Consider the following 20,641-nt stretch of genomic DNA (forward strand, 5'->3'; position numbering starts at 1 on the left):
GTAAAATGCCTGCCTTGTAGGTTTCTGGCTCTATTTCTCGTTATATTTATTCTGCGACAACAACAATGCCTCCTCCATCAGTGCTCGTCGGGTGTTTTGATTGTTTTCTCTCAGCTGATGCTGTCTGATTATTGAAATCTCTCTTTGACTTGGCCCCAATTGTGTTTCAGCCATCAAATGAGCACACACCCGCGGAGTTAATGTGAGGCGGCCCAGTCCACTCAGGTGCCACGTCTGTCTGAAATCTGTCCACGGTGGGATGCTGACTGGAGGAGGCCCGTCGTCACGGCTACACCAATGCCACGGCTTAGATGTGGGCGAGCTTTCTGGGTGGCAGCTCTCATTCAGCCAATCAAGGCAAACAGGCCACGCTCTATTTAATAATTATCCCAGCATCTGTCCCCTATCTCTCATCTCTGTGTGAAAGCCGGCAAAACGCAAGTGCAAATACACTCGCAGGAGCTCGGCGAATCCCCGTCTCGCCCAGCGGCTCCTTTCTGGCTCTCCCACCATCGTCGCCTCATCTCAATTTAATCAAATCTGGAATTGTTGGGAGAATGCCTGTGTGCATTACGAACGGGCTTGTGTGCCCGTGAAGCATTATGTAGTTAGCGAAGAAGTGGCTAATAGAGGACGTGATTACTACAGCTGCAATTAATGCCAGTCCAATAGAATACATGATTACCACATTTGGAAAAGTAATCTCAGCTGTTATCTCCACGCTGAAGAGAGAGCCCTTCCAAATATAGCTTTTATCTTGTTTCCATTTAGTTTAACTACACTTACAACATCCGCAGTGTTTGGATTGGCTTTTACAATGGGCAGCTCTCCTGCTGCAGCTTGGCAAGGTGCGCTGTATGTAGGATCTCATATTTATTTACTTTTCTATCCTTTCAACGCAGCAGCGGCAGCTGGATACTGCTATTGTTGAGTCTTTTAAAACACTATTCAACAGATCGCGCAGACAGTTATGCTTGGGTGTTTACCTTCGCTCTCCATCCTCTCTGCATTAGAATGCAGTTGATCGATAAACACGCTGTTTTTGTTTTTTTTTTCCTCAGCTGTAAATCACGTGAATGCTGAGAGACTCCCTGCGGGCCCCTGAACAGAGGGGGGAAAGGAAAACAACGAGAAGCTTCTGGGCTGATGAATAAAACGATAAACGGCAGAGAGTGCAGCACGAGGTGCAAAATAGGGAGGCTGAAGCTGAAGAGGCGCGTTAAGAGAAAAGAAAGGCTAATATTCTTGATTTATCAGTCCGCCAGCCTCTGAGATGAATGACAAGAAAAAGAGCTGTCTGTGGTCACCTATTGCAGCCCGTGTGAGCTGAATGCTCCACTGTTGTCTTGTTTGTCTTTGATTGGGCAGAAAGAAAATAACAAAAGAAATGAAGTACACCATCAATAAAAATGATAATCAGAAAAAAGAAAGGGGGGAAAAAAAGGAATCATGGTTTTTACTTTCAATTTATGGGCGCACTTGACAGAAGAGCGAAAACAATCTGACATCAATCAACAGAATCTATTTCTTTCTTGCTGCGATTCATTTTGTAAGTCAAACTATGAATTTCAATTCACTCAACCTCCCAGATTCAAACAAAATTGTGCGAGTCTTTCTGTTTCTGTTTTGGTGTCCTGCGGCCCGTTGTGTGAACTCACAGACTCAGATGCAGAAAGCTGGGAATTTTCTGTTGTTACCAAGTGATTGGCAGGAAGAAGCAAACACTTCCTCATCATCTCAGTTACTCTGTGTAATGAGACAGTAAAATATTACTGATTGCAAGGGTGAGCACGAGATTCAATTATTTGATAGGATGAATATTGCAATTCATCCAATGTTTACAAGACCCTGTTTGTTGCTCCTCTCTTTTGGCTCCAGGTGAGACCGGTGCAACCCTGTCGCGACCACAGCGCCCCCTTTCGGCCCGGACGGCTCACCACGCCCCGGCGCCTATGAAAGGGTACCATGTCAGCCGTAGCATGTCTCAGCATTCCTCTGGCGGTCCCTGCCACTGCGCACCGGACAACTGTGACGGTCCGGGCAGGGACTACTACCACGGGCACAGCGATGGACACCATTACCCTCCGGGTGGTCCAGCGGAGGCTCTGGCACTAGAGAGGCACCATTCTCACTCTCACTCACACTCCCACAGCCACTCCGGTGGGGGCACCTTCCCCCGGTCCCATCCCAACCAGAACCCACCACTCCAGTCGTTCGACTCCTGTGAGGAGTGCCTGCCGGGCCACGGGGGGAATAGGCACCGCATCCCCCCGAACTTGATGGACCAGTTTGAGAAGCAGGTGCCCTTCCACCCGGACGGCTTCCACACGCTGCAGTACCAACGCACGGCAAGTGGGGGGGCCGAGCCACGTAGCGAGAGCCCCTCGCGCATCCGGCACCTGGTCAACTCGGTGCAGCGCCTCTTTGCCAAGTCGCATTCCCTGGAGGCCCCTTCCAAACGGGAGTACAACGGCACAAGGGGAGGAGGGGAGTACCGGGGTGAGAGAGGGGGAGGTCACCGCAGTGGAGGAGAGGACGGGCACTACTCCGGCCACCAGTCTCGCTCCACCAGGAGGAGCAAGTCTCGAGAACGTAGCAAGAGCGGAGACTCCCGGCACGAGTCAGGCCGGCGCCACCGCAGCAGGACGGCTGGTTGGTGGAGCTCCGACGACAACCTGGACAGCGATAGCAGCTTCATGGTCAGTGGCGGGAGACGCGGGTATCCCAGCGGGCACGAGAGCCTGGATGCCGCCATTCAGGAGCTCACCATGAAAAAGCCCAAGGAGCGAGGCGGGGGGCCGGGGTCCGGGGAGTGCGTGGCCTGTACCACAATGGCTCTGGCGTCGACTGATGGGGGAGGACACCACGGCCACCATGGCCACTCGCTGAAGAGGAGTACCTGGTCAGCCATGACAGTCAGTCAGGCCAGAGAAGTGTATCCTTCCACCAGGGGAGGAGGAGGTTACGACAAAGCACTGGTGCCAATTGAGAGCAAGCTCAAGGAGAGGACCTTCCACTACCTCCAGGTGTGTGTCTGCATACATATGAAACTGTGTGAGCTGAATGAGAATGCATAAATGTAACATAGTCTGCTCTCTGGTGATGAACAATGCCAAATTAGCAACCCAAAAAAAAGGCAAAAAAACCCCAACATTATGCCTGTAGTTTGTGAATAGGAGGACAATAAACATTTGTATATGAAGAAATCACACATTGCTATTTTTCATACAGTATTTAACTCACACATTTAGGATCAAGAATTTCACAGCTTTTCTCTCAAGTTATATCTCAGTGAATCTTTTGCCTAAACTTTCCGATCTTCGTGCTTCTGATTTGTCATACAAGCAATCAAAAGACCACATTTTTAATCTGTGGAAAGGATTTTTTTTTTCCCCATACAAATTCAATCAAACCACATAGTTTTTCATTCATGATTATTGAGTGAATTGAAGTTATTGGCAGGAAATTCTTCTTAAAAATGTATCAAATAAACATAAATGGGGAAGTTTAACCACCAGCAAAGGCACCCACCTTAGTTCTTCCATTGGTCATCAATGAGATTCCATTGCAAAGGATTTTATTTTATTTTTTTAATTCAAGGTTTGTTATAACTTCAGGCTACAGTTCCACCATGATCGAAAATGGACCAAAGGTTAAATATATTGACGAAGCCTGAAGAACATGTTTTTTATTGTGGCTTGCCATCTCAACAAGGACAAATAAGACAAAATCATTAGCTTCCTGCTGTCAACACAAATGAAATGGGGTGGTTTGAATTGCAGGTTTTAATGATGTTACATTGTGGTCAAAGAGGTTTTCTTTTCCTTAAATTAATTATGAAGCTGTTCAGTGAGATAATGTATATCCATCTGTACTTCAGAAAAGCACCGCATAGGTGTTGTTGGGAAAAACCTGAGGTTGGAAGCTTATTTAAAGAGAAAAGTAAGCATTGCAAGGTGTAGGTGTAGCCTTTATACATATTTATAAAATGATAGTTGTTGCTTTGAAGTCATCGTCAGAATAATTTTGTTGTTTGATTTACAACAGATGAAAGCATTTCCCACATTTTAACACAGATGGCAACAACAACAAAAAAAAGATAGACTGAAACATGAGGCTTATTCTTGCTTATCCTGTACGATCCATTAAAATGAGATAACCCAGTGGGGTTATCTTATCTGCCTGGGGCAAGGGTGGGCAATTAATTTTCACGAGAGGGGCACAAGAAAAAACTGAGCCATTGGATTTATTCAATTTGATGCAATATAATCATCTTTAATAATAAGATGTTACATGGTTTTGAAAAGCTGCTGTTCCAACTCTGCAGTAGTGTTTTTGTTTTTTCGTTTTTCATTTGTTTGCATGTTTTATCTGATAGTGGTGATGTAATAATTAGTAGCAATTGATATTCACACATCAGTAATGTTTACAGGAATGGCCCAGACCTTAGTATTGCACGTCGGTAGCTTGAACCCCAGGTCAACCGGGTTTTGATCAAAAACCACAACTGGTTTGCACCTTACTTGCCACCAAAGTATAGTAGGTGCTTGAGCACTATACTTCTAAAAAACACATTTTTTTAAATAATCTCAGTATTTAAAGTTGAAATATTTTATCACGACTGTGTCATGATTCACCTTCTTAAACTGAAACGTGTCTATATTACACCCACAAGCCTTTCAAAATAGTATATATACAGTATATATATATAATTTTTTAAATAACTAGAGTGAATTCTAATTTTCCTACCTTTCAATGTAAAACGTTTTAAACGGAGACAAAAATATTTTTATCCCTATCTTGAAACTGTATTTCCATTATCTTTACATCAAACATCAAGGTGCAAAACTGCATGAAGCGTTTGGTTCGTAAATTTGTTCTAAAAAAATAATAAAGAACTTGCTGTGGACATTTCACTGCACGTTTAGTTTTGGGTGAAATGCTGGAAATATGCAGTGCAATAAACACATAAAAGAATGCATATGTGCACTTTTACAAAGAATTCTGCTGTTGTTCCTGCACTAGCCACACATATGCAGGAGTTTGTTGCATCCTGATGCAATTTCACCCACAAACAGCAATTCTGAATGGTGTGACACTTTTTTTTTATTTTCTTGTCAGAAATATGACAAGAAAAGTGAGATGTAAGCGGCCCAATAATCAAAAGTGTTAAAGTATGCAAGTAATTGCTAATTGCAAGTATTTGCAAACCACTTTTAACTTAATGTCTTTCACTTATACCCAACAAGCGTAGACTTAAATCAAAGCTGCGTCAAAGGAGTACATGTTCAGAATATGTGTTTTCTTTCACTAAAACTAAAGGTAAAACTTTGAGGTTATCAGTATTTGTAGGTCACTGTGCCCTTATTTCACTGGTCCACTTGAGGTCGAACTGGACCGTATGCATGAGGGGCTCTAAAATAAGTTTGACACACCTGTCTTGAATACATTATTCGTAGTTATCCCAGTGCGCATCAGCTCATTGATGCGTGTGGAAATCCTCCTAACTTGTTAAGCTAAAACTTGTCCCGCAGTGAGCCTCAAAAGTCAGTTTAAAGAGCCAAAACAGACAAACACAAACCTTGACTGGGTTGAGGTGAAGCTGCCGTGCGGGCTGTGCTTCTTCTGCAGAAACAGCAGGCAGCCACAGGAGTCCCTGGTGTTTTTCCAACTCTCGTCCTTTAGACACAGCTGACCTCTGCTGATAGAAGAGGCAGAAAGAGCAGGGTAGTGGTTTCAAAGGACAAACCCCACATATTTCTTTTTGCCTCTGTGCTTCAGGCTGCATTACATCCACACCTCAGGACACAGAATGGACTTCGCCGCCGCAGCTTTTCTGTCGTCTAATGGCATCACTTGCAGTTCTGGGATGGCCGAGGGGACTGTGTTGAGTAAATTTCATTGTGGTGCTTAGGAGAGCTGAGGAGAAGCCAGATTGATCCATGGGAGCAGATAGCTTTCTGTAGCTGCAGATATGGAGCTTTGAAAGTCTCCTCCACAGGACAAGACCCACGACAAAAAGCAGCAGAAAAGCAATGTGGTAACAGTAGCTTCACAAACAAAGGTAGACACACTCTCAACAGCTGGTTTTTAACTTCTCACATGGTTGCTGATTGTGACATGTGTCTCCTCAATTCCTTTTTCATGCCTTTTCAGCCAGAACCTTTGCTGTGTGGGTTCAGCGCCACCACTCCCACTGTGTGCTCAGTAGTTGCCTTTTAGCTAGAAAACTATAAAAACCCAGCCTTACCTGCCAAACACTGACTGCAGAAACAAAAAGAAATACCTTGTAAACTTATTTAAGAAGTGTGGATTTGTAAAATGGTTAATAATCGACCACTTCAACTTTAAAGCTCTTAGCTCAGGGTGATCATAACACTTCTTGTGCTCCTCTCATGTGGCCAGAAATGTCAACTTTTCAGTTAAATTACATTGAAAAATAATAATCAAAAACATTGTTTTTTTGCATTTTAAAATTCAAAAACCAACAGGATGGATGGATGGATGGATGGATGGATGGATGGATGGATGGATGGATGGATGGATGGATGGATGGTTGGTTGGTTGGTTCATTGGCTCCACATAACAAACAGTGTACATTTAACAATTCCACAAATTAAACAAAAGAAAAAGAAAATTATTTTATCTCAAAGCAATCAGTATACATGACAGCGTGAAAGATACACCCTATCTAAAGTGGATATACGCTTTGTTCTGTCAGCCATCTATGAACATCTCTGGATCAGATCTAAACCGTGTGTGTTTCAACACTATAACATGTACATGCAATTTTACGGTGACAAGTCCGCACAGGGTGATTGTTCACAAACTCTGAACAAAAAGAGGAACAGCCCAAACAAAAAATGAGTGAATCTTCACAGGTCTGAATTGCAGCGAGAAGGCGAAAGGACGTGCAAGACCTTCTCCCATGGCGTCGACGCCAATCACGATGTGCACAATCGGAACCAGGCGGGCGCTCTATGTTCCCTAAGCTTCTCCCATCCCTTCAGTCTGTGTGTGATAGATAAGAAATGATAATAAAAAAAGTAAGAGAGAGAAGAGAAAGAATATGGAGCAAGACTCAAATGAAGACAGAAACAGCGAGGGAGAGGGAGACAAAGATGGAGAGGATAGGGAAAGAGCAAGGTAAAGGGATGCAGAGATAGCAAAGCCAGCACAGGGATAGAAAAGAGATAAAGGAGGTGATGGCAGCCAGGGGCCAAACTGAGAAGAGGAGAGCGAAACGCCGGATGAGGAAATGAGAGAGATAGTGAAAGGCCAGGGGGATCGGGAGATTAGGCTGAATCATCTTTTAAGTGATGACCTTAAAAACACACACTCAGCTGGATGCCAAGCCCTGGGGCCTCAAAACTGTGTGTGTGTGTGTGTGTGTGTGTGTGTGTGTGTGTGTGTGTGTGTGTGTGTGTGTGTGTGTGTGTGTGTGTGTGTGTGTGTGTGTGTGTGTGTGTGTGTGTGTGTGTGTGTGTGTGTGTGTGTGTGTGTGTGTGTGTGTGTGTGTGTGTGTGTGTGTGTGTGTGTGTGTGTGTGTGTGTGTGTGTGTGTGTGTGTGTGTGTGTGCGTGAGCGTGTGTGTGTCACCGTGTGTAGGTGTTTTCATTCAGTTTAATTCGGTCACATGCTCATGCGAGGCTGCACACCCCGCAACATTCGCAACAACGGAAAGATTGAAGGGTCCTTCAGCGTAAGCAGCTGCTTTTACTCACCAAAGGATGGTGCGAAGCTTTTATCATGCCAGGAACGAAGTGGGATCAGATGGTACACACACAAACACTTTTACTTGTCTTCCTGAGTGGTCCTCCACAATAATAGAATCTCATGCACAAGGTTGAAAGGTGCACTCGTCTACTATGATATTAATTAAAGTTTTGATTGTCCGTAATGGAAAAGGGTTCACTCCAGGTGACAGACAACCCCCCCCCCCACCCCCCCCACCCCCCCAGCCCCCCGCCCCCGCCAAATCGTCACATAACCTCACATCTCAACAGCTTGACAGAGCTTTTAGCTTCTTTTAGTTTGTTGTCTCAGCTTTCTGCCATCGCAAAACAAAACGCATTTCCAGCACTTTAGCTTTATGAACCATCAACCCATACAAATCATTTCTTTTTCTACTATATTTTAAGCATTTTTAGTTACAGCAAATTAGAAGGAGATAACATTGGCAGCAAAAAGAGGACATGGTTTTCAGACATTTCACTGTATTTTGCATAATTAAAAATGCCATCGCTTTCAAATGTACTTATTTGTTTTTGTACCGTTCATCTTTTTCAGGTTTTGCGATATGATATTTAAATATTCCCAGAATGTATTCATACTGTTTCAGGAACACAACACTTTATTAGTAGTTATTTATTTATAAGATTGTGCTCTTATTTAATTTATATCATCGTATTAAATTTAGCTCCAATGAGTTTCACAATGACATTAACTCAAATATATACTTCATAGTGTTCTAATCCATCACATACAGTACATTTCATGTATTAGCATATATAATTTGTCGTTTAATTGGGTTCCTTCATCAGCTTCAGATATTGTATGAATTGTAGAGTTTCTCATCTTTTTCTGTTTGTTTGTTTGTTTGTTTGTTTGTTTCTTGCTGCTTAAGTCTCTGGAGTGTTGTTTAATTAAATTGTTGAATCATCGTAGGCCTGCTAAGTCGGGGTATTTGGTCAAATCTGAAAGTAAATCATGGAAGAGTACAAAAATGTTACAAATACATCATCCCCACATTTGAATATGCCAGGAAGCAGAACACATTGCCTAATGTTTTGTCTCATTATTGTCTTGTGAGAAATGGCCCCCTGACTCAAGTCTTGACGGCTCATACATTTCACACGAGGGACACAGTGGGAATCTGTCAGCGTGATTCTTCGCTTCAATTCTCTATATGTTGTTTACCCCCTTAGTTTTCTTGTCTTGATTATCCTCCTGTGTGTATGTGAGTGTGTGCATTTTTTCCAAAAATCGCCGGCGTGTCCATCTCTCATCCCGGTGTGCCGGCCCCTCCGCCCGTCCACCTGCCTCTCTGTGCGCTTGTAAAGTCGCTCTAAGTCTGTCGGCTTCTCGCTTATACGCTGCTTCTCCTTCTCCGTGTCAGTGTCTCTCCAGCTGTCAGAGTTTCACTCTCTCTGTAAGTCCTTTCATCCCTTTTCTCGCTCTCTCTCTCTCTCTCTCTTGCTCTCTCTCTCTCTCTCTCTCTCACTCTCTTTCTCTGACATCATCTCCCATGTTTGCATATATAAGCGCATGTGCGTGTGCTTTAGCGTGTGCATGAGCATGGCTGAGCGCTCTCTTACGTGCACGTGTGCTGCCAGGACGGTGTGTCTGTGTGTCGCCGCTCTCCTTCTGGTTGAGGTGCGAAATATTTTTCGGTGATGAAATATATTTCCCTTTTTGAGAAATGTTTGGCCCATATTAACAGATATTGGGAAGAAGCTGCCACTTTCGCAGTCAAAACACTTCCAATATCTCAACACTAATGAATTCATAGTGGTGCTATGACTCCACCTTTAACAGTTGTAGGTGTAGAAGACGAATGCCTGTGATACATATGAACTGTTTAACCCATTAATGCCGAACTCAAAGTTTGACCATGTGGCTGTGTTGGTGTTTACAACCTGATCCATAAACATTATCACGCTCAGTAGAAGATAGTGATGGACTCTTTTTTTTGAATCAGGGATTAAAAACTGGTTTTCAAAGTGTAAGGCACCAGAGAGCTTAAGATTATGGGTCAATTTTGTACCTTGCTTCCATCTTAGAGAATAATTCAGGATTAAATAAACAAAGGGGATGTTGTAAAACTGCTTTGTAGAACTGAATGTGTTCAATATTTAAGAGTGATGGAGACTACATTTTTAAAATCAGTTACACCAGTTACCAACTGTATGGAAAGATTTTCTGCTGATAAAATCATCTGGCTAGCTTGAAACAAGAGCTTATTATTGCCTGTGGATTCCATTAGATGTTGGAAATACTATATTATGCTGTGTAAATCATCAAGTATTTAGACAAAACTGTACTTGAAATGAGACAAAGCATGAAAATCTCGGCCCACAACGCAGTTCAAGCACTGTCAAATGGGCCCACCCTCCCATACTTTGAAAACCCCTGATCTAAAACATGCAGAGCAGCCATACTCCAGAGCAAGGACTGAGAAACACCAGCCCGAGCCACATGAATGTTTCTAACTCACCACATGTTCAGTTCTCGCTGGTTGTTTCTTGTGGTCACTTCTGTGGACTTGTGGGTGAATGTGTCTCAGGTCCCATCGGAAGACTGGGGAGGGGGATACGGCGGCAGTGCATCCGACAGCGGCGGGGAGATCCCGTGCCGCCGAATGCGGAGTGGCAGCTACATCAAGGCCATGGGTGACGACGACAGCGCCGACTCGGACACGAGCCCGAAAGCCTCGCCCAAGTCCACCCTGATCGCCCAGAGGGACGCCTTCAGACGATCCATCAGCATGGATCAAAGGTTGTATGCCTCAAATGAAGCGTGTCATATTGAAATGAGGAACCGCGGCTCTCGGAAAAAAACAGACTGTGGGAGTTGCAATAATGACACGATATTAAAGCGATTACACAGATGTGGCAAATGCACTCAGCGGTACGATATATTGTACAATGACAGCCAACAAGGACAAGACATAAAACCTAATTGGAACATGAAAAAGGTTGTTCTTTTTATTTGGTGGGGGGAAAAGGTCACTCTATTAGTAAGCTGACATTTCACATTAGAACTGTTTTTGCACAATGCTAATTTATTGTGTTTCTTGAATATATCAATCCCCCGGTTTTTGATTGCGGCCCAAAGCAGCGCCGCAGCGTTTGATTACGACGTTGAGATCCCAGACTTCAAACGCGGATGAAAATAGTTTCACAGCTTGGAACAATACATCAGAAATTCATGCGAGTTTATGTTTCGACCATATGTCGTGGAAGATTTGTTCATGAATACTGGATCAACTTGTGAATTCCCTGTTTACACCCCGTCTGAATTTGAACGGCATGTCAGTGTCTTTCGACTATTTTTACTCGCATTATCAAACAAAAGCATAAGCAAACAAAAGCTCTTTATTTCACATTTACGGTGTGTCGGGGAACCTGGTGGTGCCCCGTGTGGGAGGTCCTACCCAGACAGTTTGACTTTGCAGAAGACATCTCAGATTTAATGTCTAAGATCTGTTCGATGACTCCGATGACATAATGAGATTGTGCTGTCAGACTTTTAAAGAGGCTTCATTCATAGCTGCAGAGGTGTCCCTGTTCTCACAGTCTAAAGTGGCCCTTTAGGATATCCAGTGACATATTTCTGTCAAATTGTAATCATTTTCTAAAGGATGATAAAGGTTTTACATGTGTTTGTTGGCATAAAAACTAGAAACCCCCAGTGTGAGTCCAGGATAAGCCCTTTATGTGTTAAATTTGCACATTTCCCCTGGTTGTTGGTAGGTTTCCTCCAGGTACTTTAGCTTCATTCCATGCATTTGAGGTTAAGTAATGGGCTTGAATTGTGTAAATGTGTATTTTGTTCAATAACGGCTGTTATGGGCTTAAATGAAATAGGTATATAACAGCAATTCCCATGTGGTGATCCCGATTGTCTCTAAGAAAGACTTTGGAGCCACTTTCTGGTCTCCGATTGTCCAAAATATTACAGTGAAGTCAAACACTGGTGGTCACAGCTACTCTCAACAACAGATTCTTATTATGACCATAACACCAGGGAATGTTGGGACCATAACTATTCACACTCATTATCACCCAATCCAACTGCAAGCCGATGGAGTAAAGGCATTTTCATCACATTGGCACAACTCTGTTTCTGCTATTTGAAAAAAACAAACAAACATAAAAGTCACTTTTTTTTTGTCATTTTATAAAAGAGACCTCTTCATACACATGTGGTAGTTTTCACATTTAGATGTAGTTTATTATCACCGGCATGATAAACACTCAAAAATTACTGCTGTAATTTGTTGTGCATTTTGCCCCCATTGGCATAGAAATGCAGCATCCCAACACTCGAAATGACTCCATCTGGCATATTCATCAAGCATGACTCAGTGAAATTTTATTTGATAATTGTGGCGAGCCAAATGGCGCACTGTGTGCATTACAAATATGAGTTTTTTGCTAAAAATAGCAACGCAAATGGCTGAAGGTTTTACCGCAAGAATGTGACATCAAATTAGTGTGAAAAATCTGATGTTGGGTGCAGGTAATCAACCATGTTGTCTGTGTTTGTGTTCATTCCAGGTATTCGTGTAAGCAGTGCACAGACTCCTACCCCAACAGCCGCACCACGCCCAAAACCCACACCCGCTCCCGCAGTTACACCCGCTCTTTGACCAGCTCGCAGGTAATAACGGGTTGTGAAATTAACAATCCGACGATTATGAGGGATCCTCCTCCCAACTCTCGTTCGACGTTCCCCTCACTTTCCTTATCGCCCCTTCAGCTGGGAGACACGCTGAACCGTCAGTTTGAGGCCGTGTGTGAGACCATGTTCGGGGAGGTGGAGTCTCAAGCCGTGGACGCCCTGGACCTCCCCGGCGTGTTTCGCACTCGCAGCCACAGCTACGTCCGCGCAATCCAGGCCGGCTGCTCCCAGGACGACGACTGCCTCTCCGTCTTCTCCATGTCCGGCCCCCAGGGAAGCGTCAAGGGCGGGGCCGGTGAGTACGCAAACGCCTTGTGAGCGACGGAGACGTTCCTTCTCGCCTCTTTATGTGGCAGCCACCTGGTGGGAAACTCAGTGGGAGAAGGAGTTTTGTGACAGCCTGTGTCTGTTCACCTTGACAAGACCAAATTTATGCACACAAACCCTGCACTCTCACTCAAAGCACAGCTGCCACCAATGTGTGCATCCATTTTTAATCTCTCGCGTTTCTTTTTCCACTCATTTCCTTCCATTTCTGACGATCACACTCTGTGTATGTCTGTGTGCGCGTGCTCCAGACACCGACTTGTTGTGTGTTATTGTTCATGCTCTTTGTTCTCTGTCATCTCTCTCTCGCCTTTGGATCCCATCTCTTCCTTCACACTCCCTTGTGTGATCGCAGGTTTCTCAGGCTCAGTAATAGGTAGAGGAACACTCATGATTATGATGATAGCTCAGTGTCTCCAGCTGCTTCTCTGTCTTCCTGTCGGCGTCTCTTCCTCATTTCTTTGCCTTCTCCCTCCCCATCGCTTTCGCTGATGTTTGTCTCACTCGGAGAATTCTTCCCCGATGATGCACAAGCCTAATATACAGTACATCTGTAGGTGACTTGTGTATTCATGTGTGTACGGAGCCAATTTAGTCCCAGGCAGGACTCAGATTTCTCAGCTTCCAGCAAATCCCCGTTCGAGATTTATTAAAGCCTCTGTGAAGTGTCATCGACGTCAACCAAGAGGCACCTACATACGTGTATATTCACACACATGAGGCTGGGGCTTTATAGATAGCATCTCTGCACTCTGAAAATAAACTGCATCTATGCATATGCATTTGAAGAGACTGCCAGGACGGAGGAGACAGGAGCTGTGTGTTTAATATTTCTCTCAGGAAATTGTTTCATCTATTTAAGAAGCAGAGTTAAATTACCTCGAGAGATGAGGTTTTCTTTTGTCACTTCTGTTGTGTCGGTCTTTTTCAACTTTGCAGGCTGCTGCCTCACTGAAACTCCTTGCCAAATATTTCTTTTCTCTTTCTTTTTTTTTAACAAAAGTTAACAAAGCGTCACATGGTCGTCTCATCTTGCATTATTTCTTAATGATTTTGTTGTTTCTCTCTCCCTCCCTCTGTATTGGCTCTTCTCATTTTCCACCAACGTTTTTTTTTTTTTTTTCATTTCTTTCCACTTTCATACTCTCCCGTGTCGTTCTTTCTCCAGTCTGTCCCCTTTGTAAGTATCCACCTCCCCTGCTCCCTGTTGAAAAATTACTGTTATACTCGTAACAGCCCGCTATGCCTCTGTCTTCCTTCTCTCCTGCTCCTCTGACACTTCAGTCTTTCCATATCGTAAAGGTGCTCCTCCCCCACTCCCACCTCGCATGTCCAAGTCTTCGCTCTCGGTGCGAGCCCAGAGCAGCACCGAGTCCACCCAGGACGCGTATTTCCAGAGCAGCGCGCAGATGGGCTCGGGCGCCGGTCCCGGGCGCCCAAAGCAGCACAGCAACTCAGTGGACCTGGGAAGCGCCGACGGACCCTCGGGCCGCTCCTCCAGAGGGGGCTACTACACGGCCAGCGGACCCGGGCGCTCCCGACAGCACAGCAACTCCGCAGAGAGCCTGGATGGGGTCAGGGGGTCAAGGGAGCTGGTGCCCTACAGCGGGGGTCCGGGCATCGGGGTGCGGGCCAAGCACAGCAGCTCAGCCGACAGCTTGCTGGAGGGACCTCCGAGGCCGGCCAGGGAGAGGGACAGCAGGGTCGGAGGCAGCCTGGGGAAGTCTGCCTCTCTGCCTCAGAACAGCATAATGCTGAGTAAAGCAGGAGGGCAGGACGAGGGCCGCGGGGGCAGGAAGTGGAGGCCATCCATCGCTGTGCAGGTGATAAAAAATAGGCACCTCTGATTAATTTTTCTACCACTGGAATCAGTTTATTGTTTGTGTGAATGTTTTGTTTGTTACCACTTATTACACTTAACCACATTCTGGTCCCGGATTTGACAGGGTACTCCCTGAATGTGTATATTTCACTCACAACACCATGCAAAAACCTCATAGGGATGTGTTTACATTTTAAATCAGTTGTGTACGATTCAGAATTCAGATCTAGTACTTGGGCTGTCAGCCACTAAATTCAGGTGAAGGATTAAACAAAAAGAACTGGTTCAGTACCTCTTACTTATAGGTGAATATGTCTGACATCAGCAGGTTATATCACTGTGTGATCACAGCTTAAGATTCAGTGAACTGTTTAAAAACACTTCTTAATTAATATGCGTTATGTTATTATTTAATTCAGTTTAGTCTACTATTTTACATTTGGTATTCTGTTTTTAGTTTGCTCTTCTCCAGTCCTCCTAATGTATTAATTCATTCTGTTTCTCTATTACACTTTCTAGTCTGGTTGCTTCTCGATGTTGCAGCTTTTTGTGAAAGTTCTTTTAAAAAGATTTGATTATTACCATAACCCAAAAGGAAATAGGAGAAGAGAAAACTGTAATAAACATGCCTTTAGTCTTAGTTTATTGTGACATTTTCAGCTGTAATGAGAACAAACCATGTCAGGAGTTTAAAGAATGAAAGGAATGTGGAGCTGTTAACAATTCCCTGACACATCTGTTCACTGCTTTTTATTAGATTATTGAAGATCACACAGTTAAACCTGGTATAATCTTTAACAGTCTGTTGCATTTTTAAAGTAATTTTTTATATTGTAAGCGCTTCATATTTTAAGTCACTAAACAATGTCAAATAAATACTCTTAAGTTCAATAGTTACCCCTGAAATTAAATGATGTGGAAGTATATAAAGTAGCTTAAGTATAGCACATGATTGAATGTGTTAATTCCAACCACTAAAATGTAAAGTTACTGTTTTTCCTTTTGCTCATTGAAATAGCCTAGTCATAAAACTAACCACTCCACAGTGGAAAATGGAAAAAGGTGCCTGCATTGTCTTTACAATAAGAAAGACAACAAAAGCAAGGTAAAGAAATAACAACATGAACTGAATAAACTTAGTTAATCCTATTAGTCTCAATATTATGGCAGCTTTCATTTGTATCCATATTTGGATATCCCACAAATTTGGTACCCCCCTTTGCTGTAGCCTTTGAATTCAAGAAAAGAAATAGTTGCATAAATGTCATAAATGACGTGATTTCCTACAAAAAAGCAGCCACACAGACACTACTACTACTACAGAGGTACATCGATCTTTTAACTTAATTGTCAGCAAGAAACCAGGCCTTTTCTCACAGATGTCTCAATAATCCTTTTTTTTCCAGTTGTGTTTGTTAGCTTTATGGCATTTGGTCCAACTAATAGTTGCTTTTTGGTTCTTCTGCTGCAGGTGGACAGCTCAGAGACTCTGTCAGATTCAGACGCGGAGGGCAAAGCTCTCACTGAGGTTCACTCTATAGGAGTCCAAGTGGAAGATGAGAAAAGGTAAAGAAAGTACAATGCAAGGCAGCAAACAAACAAAACAAAAAAAAAAAAGTAATTGCCTCTGAAATCTCTTTCAGACTTTAGCTGTTTACTTTGCTTGGCATTTAAGTTACTTTCATTACAGGCACAAATTTGCAAACTCACATGAGCATTTGTTTATTTGCTAATTTGTCTTTTCCCTCAAAATATGTGGCTTCATCAAGAACTTTTGATCTTTCCTCTGTGATTTATGTGAATAATTTTGATTTATAATTTGAGAAAGCCTTCATCTTCAGGGCGCCCAGCAGTGCGGCCACCTATGGTTGATTTCAAGGCTAGAGCCTATTATTTAATTTAACATTTCATCAGACATCACAGCTTGAACTCAGTCACACTTTGTTCCAAAAATGTCTTGTGTTTGCACCAGTTGTGTGTGTAACCATGACTACCGCAAATCATACGCTCAACATGACTTTCACATGTGACTCAGACCCCTCTCCTAATTATATCCAGCCTTGCTTACAGGTCAGATTTGCACTCACGCATGCACACAAGCCCTCGAAGCAAAACAAAAACCCTCCTACAAAAGATGCGAACAATCACGCACCAGGTGAAAATGTCCTTCCGCCCTCTTGCCGTCATTAAGAATGACAGTGTGAAGAAAACCCGGGTCCAATAATGAAAGGCTGAGTCATAGCTCACACCTCATCAGACAGCAAAGACGGATGAGGGGAGGTGGGGGGGGTTAACTTGTAACAGAGTAAACACTCATCACTGAGTCCACTGACGTGACATTTGCACACACTGGTGCGTCATATGCCAGAGGATTTAGCAGGACTTATCGCAACCCATGTGAGCTACAGTGAGTGCATGGACAACACAGGCTCCAATATGAATGTGCAATTATTAGGGATGGAGAAAAAAATAAATAAATGAGAGAGGCTTTTGCATGCCATTGCCTACGTGACTGATTTGCTCAGGGCCCGCTATGACTCCCTGTCTTGCAGGCGCGCTCGCTTCAAACGCTCAAACAGCGTGACAGCAAGCGTGCAGGCCGACCTGGACCCCGAGGGCTTCCCAGGGCTCAGCATCGCAGTGCCAACGCAGGACAAGAGTCTCCAGTTCGGCTGCTCCTTTCAAAGGCACTCGTCAGAGCCGGAGTCTGCCAGTCAGTACACAGAATGCCACCGCACCGTCCACACACAGGGACAGTGGGCCTATAGAGAGGTAGGTGTGCAAGGGTGTGCGCAATTCATCTTGACTTTGTTACCTCCTGGAGTTCTAATTGATAATTTTCAATAATAAAAACAATAATAATAATAATAATAATAATAATTATTATTATTATTATTATTATTATTATTATTATTATTATTATTATTATTATTATTATTATAGTTAATACTTATAATTAATAACGTTTTCAAGTCAAAACTAAAAACTTTTGGAGGCTGAGTGGTTATTGTGTCTGACTCTGATACTGTGTTGTGTCCTTGAGCAAGGCACTTTGCCCGACTTTGCTCCAATCTACTCAGCCGTATAAATGGGGGACCAACCTGCTATGGACCAGTGTCACATCCAGGGGGAATTATAAACTTTCACCCGCTGAGCACTACGGGAACCGGAGATAAGCCTGATAAGCCCTTGTGGCTTGAAATGGGTTTAGTTTAGTCTCAAGTCAGAACTTTTTAAAAGTGCTCCGACTATGTGTCCGTGGAAACAGCGGAAAACGCAACTTTTTGAAATCACTCCGACTTCATTTCCATGTGAACAGGGAGAAATGCAACTTGACCTTCCGACTCTGTCTCCGTGGAAACAGGAGAAAACAACTTTTTTTAATGTGTATGCGTTTACGTGCATGTGCGTGTGTTACAAAGAAGCTGTGAAGGGCAATCATTATTTAATCAGTTGGTTGGTAGAATGGATGGACAGCTAATTGATGAATGAACGAATGATTGATGGATCGACTCGAGATGTGTGCGATAAAGTAAATTGTTAATGGTAGTGTGGACTAATATTCTCATTGGTCATACCCACTTCGCCCTGCTCGCTATAGTGATTCATAGGGAGCAACCTATTTAGTAGTACTGTGTCCTTGACATTACAGGCACATTTCTTGCCACGTTACGGTCACCTACAGTAAATCATTGACATGCCATTCAAACTGTGACGGGAATGCAAATTTCTGTTGATACCCTTTAAACATCTGCACAAAAGGTCAAACAAGACAAATATTTAAACCCTTGCTTAGTAGCAATAAGAGCTTGCACAGGCTTAAAACTCATTTTGGAATAAAACTGATTGCACTTCAACACCACTTCTGTTTCGGATTTCCCTACTTGACCCCTACTACATACTGTGTAATGTACTGTAAAAAATTAGGTTTTGTGTTTGGATTATAATTCTCACTCCATTCGGATGCATTATGTCACTTGACATCAATCTGTTTTGACCAGCTGTTGTAATCAAAGTTTTGGACCGTGCGAGTGGGAGATTGCAATGCCAATGAACAGAATGTTTACAAGACCACAGACCATTTAATGGACTGAAAATCATGAAAAATAGTTTTCTCATATGTTATCCCAGGACTTTATCCAGAGCGGTTACGCCACTGACGCCTGCCAAGCGGACCCACGGTCCCACCAGCACCCACACTTGCCTCCACGTTCCCACTCCCCCCTGCCCATTACGTCTGAGCGAGCCTGGGCCGGGACACCGTCCCTGGAGGGCCCCCGGAGCCTGCCCGACTCGGGTCGCGCTTCGCCCTGCATGAGAGACGGAGAGTTCTTCTTACGCCTCCTACAGACAGAGGTGGAGAGGATGGAGGGATGGTGTCAGAACATGGAGAGAGAGGCAGAAGAGAACGAACTTCCAGAGGAAAGTGAGTTCCACAAGGGTAAACAGTGATGGAGAGTATCAGCGGGGAGTTCTTGTGTTTTTAAAGGTACTCGTGTGCTGTTTCCTCCCCAGTTCTCGAGCCGATTCGAAACGCAGTTGGCAGTGCGCAGATGCTCATGTCTCAGAAAGTCCAGCAGTTCTTCCGTCTCTGCCAACAAAGCGTGGTGCGTATGCATGAGTGCATGCCAAATTATGACAAGACATATTAGATATGGTGCGTGGTTATGTGGAGATCCACTGCCGTTGAAAGCACTTCTCTCCCCACGTAGGACCCGTCAGCCTACCCTCAGCCCACGTCTCAGGACCTGGCAGCCTTCTGGGACCTGCTGCAGCTCAACATAGAGGACGTCAGGGTCAAGTTTCAGGACCTTCAGAGGCTCAAGGACTCTGGCTGGAGGCTCCCACCTGAAAAGAAGGTGAGAGACCCGGGGATCCAGAGGACCCTGGTTTCCCTGCAGCGCTCTCCCCGAGCTAAAATGGCCGTGTGCAGACGAGTAGCACAGATTATTGTGCCCTCCAAGCATTTGCAAGCTGTGAGAATACAAAACAAGAGGAACTGAGCTGAGCGGCTCACAGGACTGTTAAACTTATCTGTTACCTTTTCCTTTGCAGAAAATCATTCTCCGAAACTAATAGTTATCTCTCTTTTCTTCCTTTCCTTTGTATGTTACCTCTTCCTTTCTCATTTCATGTTCTCTTCCCCAATGCATGCGGAAATACTGTTCTGCTGATTTTTTTTTTGGTTCGTTTGTTTGTTGTTTCGGACCTTGATTTCGCCTCATTTGAATTGTGCCCTTTCTTTTGGTGGTTCTTTTGGCCCATTGATTTCACATTCTTTTTGTATGTGTCAATATATTTCCTTTCGTATTGCATGTTATCCCCTGTTACACCACCATACAAAACCTGCATTATTTTCACCCACCCAACACCACCAACCCACTGTCCGCTGAACCATCACCTTGCCAGGAGGACAAGAAGCTTCCTCCCCCGTTACCAAAGAAGCCAGCAGGCGGGGTGAGCGGCAGCCTCCGTGCCGACAGCGTTGGGGACGGGGGTGCTGGAGGTGGAGGTGGAGGAGGAGGGGGGGGTGTATCAGGGAGCCTGGTGGTGCCCCGTGTGGGAGGTCACACCCTACCCATCAGGGAGAAGTCCCTGGATCTCGGGGACCGTCAGAGGACAGAAGCGAGGAGGAGGCTGCTGCAGACCAAGCGCACTGCCTCTTTCAGGCAGAACTCAGCCACCGAGAGCGCCGACAGTATCGAGATTTACATCCCCGAAGCCCAAACTCGACTCTGAACGCAGGATGCTCGAGGGAGTCTCGCTCCCACCTTCTCACTCTCACTCGCCCTCGGCATAGCTGACCCATGTACCAATCTCAGTCTGTGGATCTTATTGCGCTATGCCCCTCAGTATTTCCACTCACTTCAGTTATCATTCTCACTAAACAAGCAATGACAGCCATTTCAGTGTCTTGAAAATTTTGAGATTTTACTGACACAGTGCCGTAGATCTGATATGGTAGCTAGAAGACAAGTTACAGTGGGGTTTTTTTTAGGTCTCCGAGTGTTTATTTTTTAGCGATATTTTTTGGCTGACAAAAACAAGAACCAGTCCACTTTTCTAACAATAGTCAGCAGAGGTTCAC

The 20,641-nt window shown here is 44.2% G+C and overlaps 1 protein-coding gene across 1 annotated transcript; it reads left to right on the forward strand.

Moving 5' to 3' along the window:
- Nucleotides 1–1,979: 1,979 nt before the first annotated feature.
- On the forward strand, nt 1,980–20,292 carry dlgap3 (discs, large homolog-associated protein 3; the record flags this gene model as incomplete). Its single annotated transcript, XM_080485014.1, has 12 exons — nt 1,980–3,026; nt 9,118–9,150; nt 10,285–10,496; nt 12,281–12,383; nt 12,483–12,699; nt 14,016–14,554; nt 16,025–16,119; nt 17,106–17,325; nt 18,685–18,979; nt 19,069–19,160; nt 19,266–19,412; nt 19,963–20,292. 12 exons carry the CDS (start codon nt 1,980–1,982, stop codon nt 20,290–20,292), a joined length of 3,330 nt encoding a protein of 1,109 aa, XP_080341140.1.
- Between the last annotated feature and the right edge of the window lie 349 nt (nt 20,293–20,641).

The sequence above is a fragment of the Lipophrys pholis genome (assembly GCF_963383615.2).
Source record: "Lipophrys pholis genome assembly, chromosome: 17".
NCBI lineage: Eukaryota > Metazoa > Chordata > Actinopteri > Blenniiformes > Blenniidae > Lipophrys > Lipophrys pholis.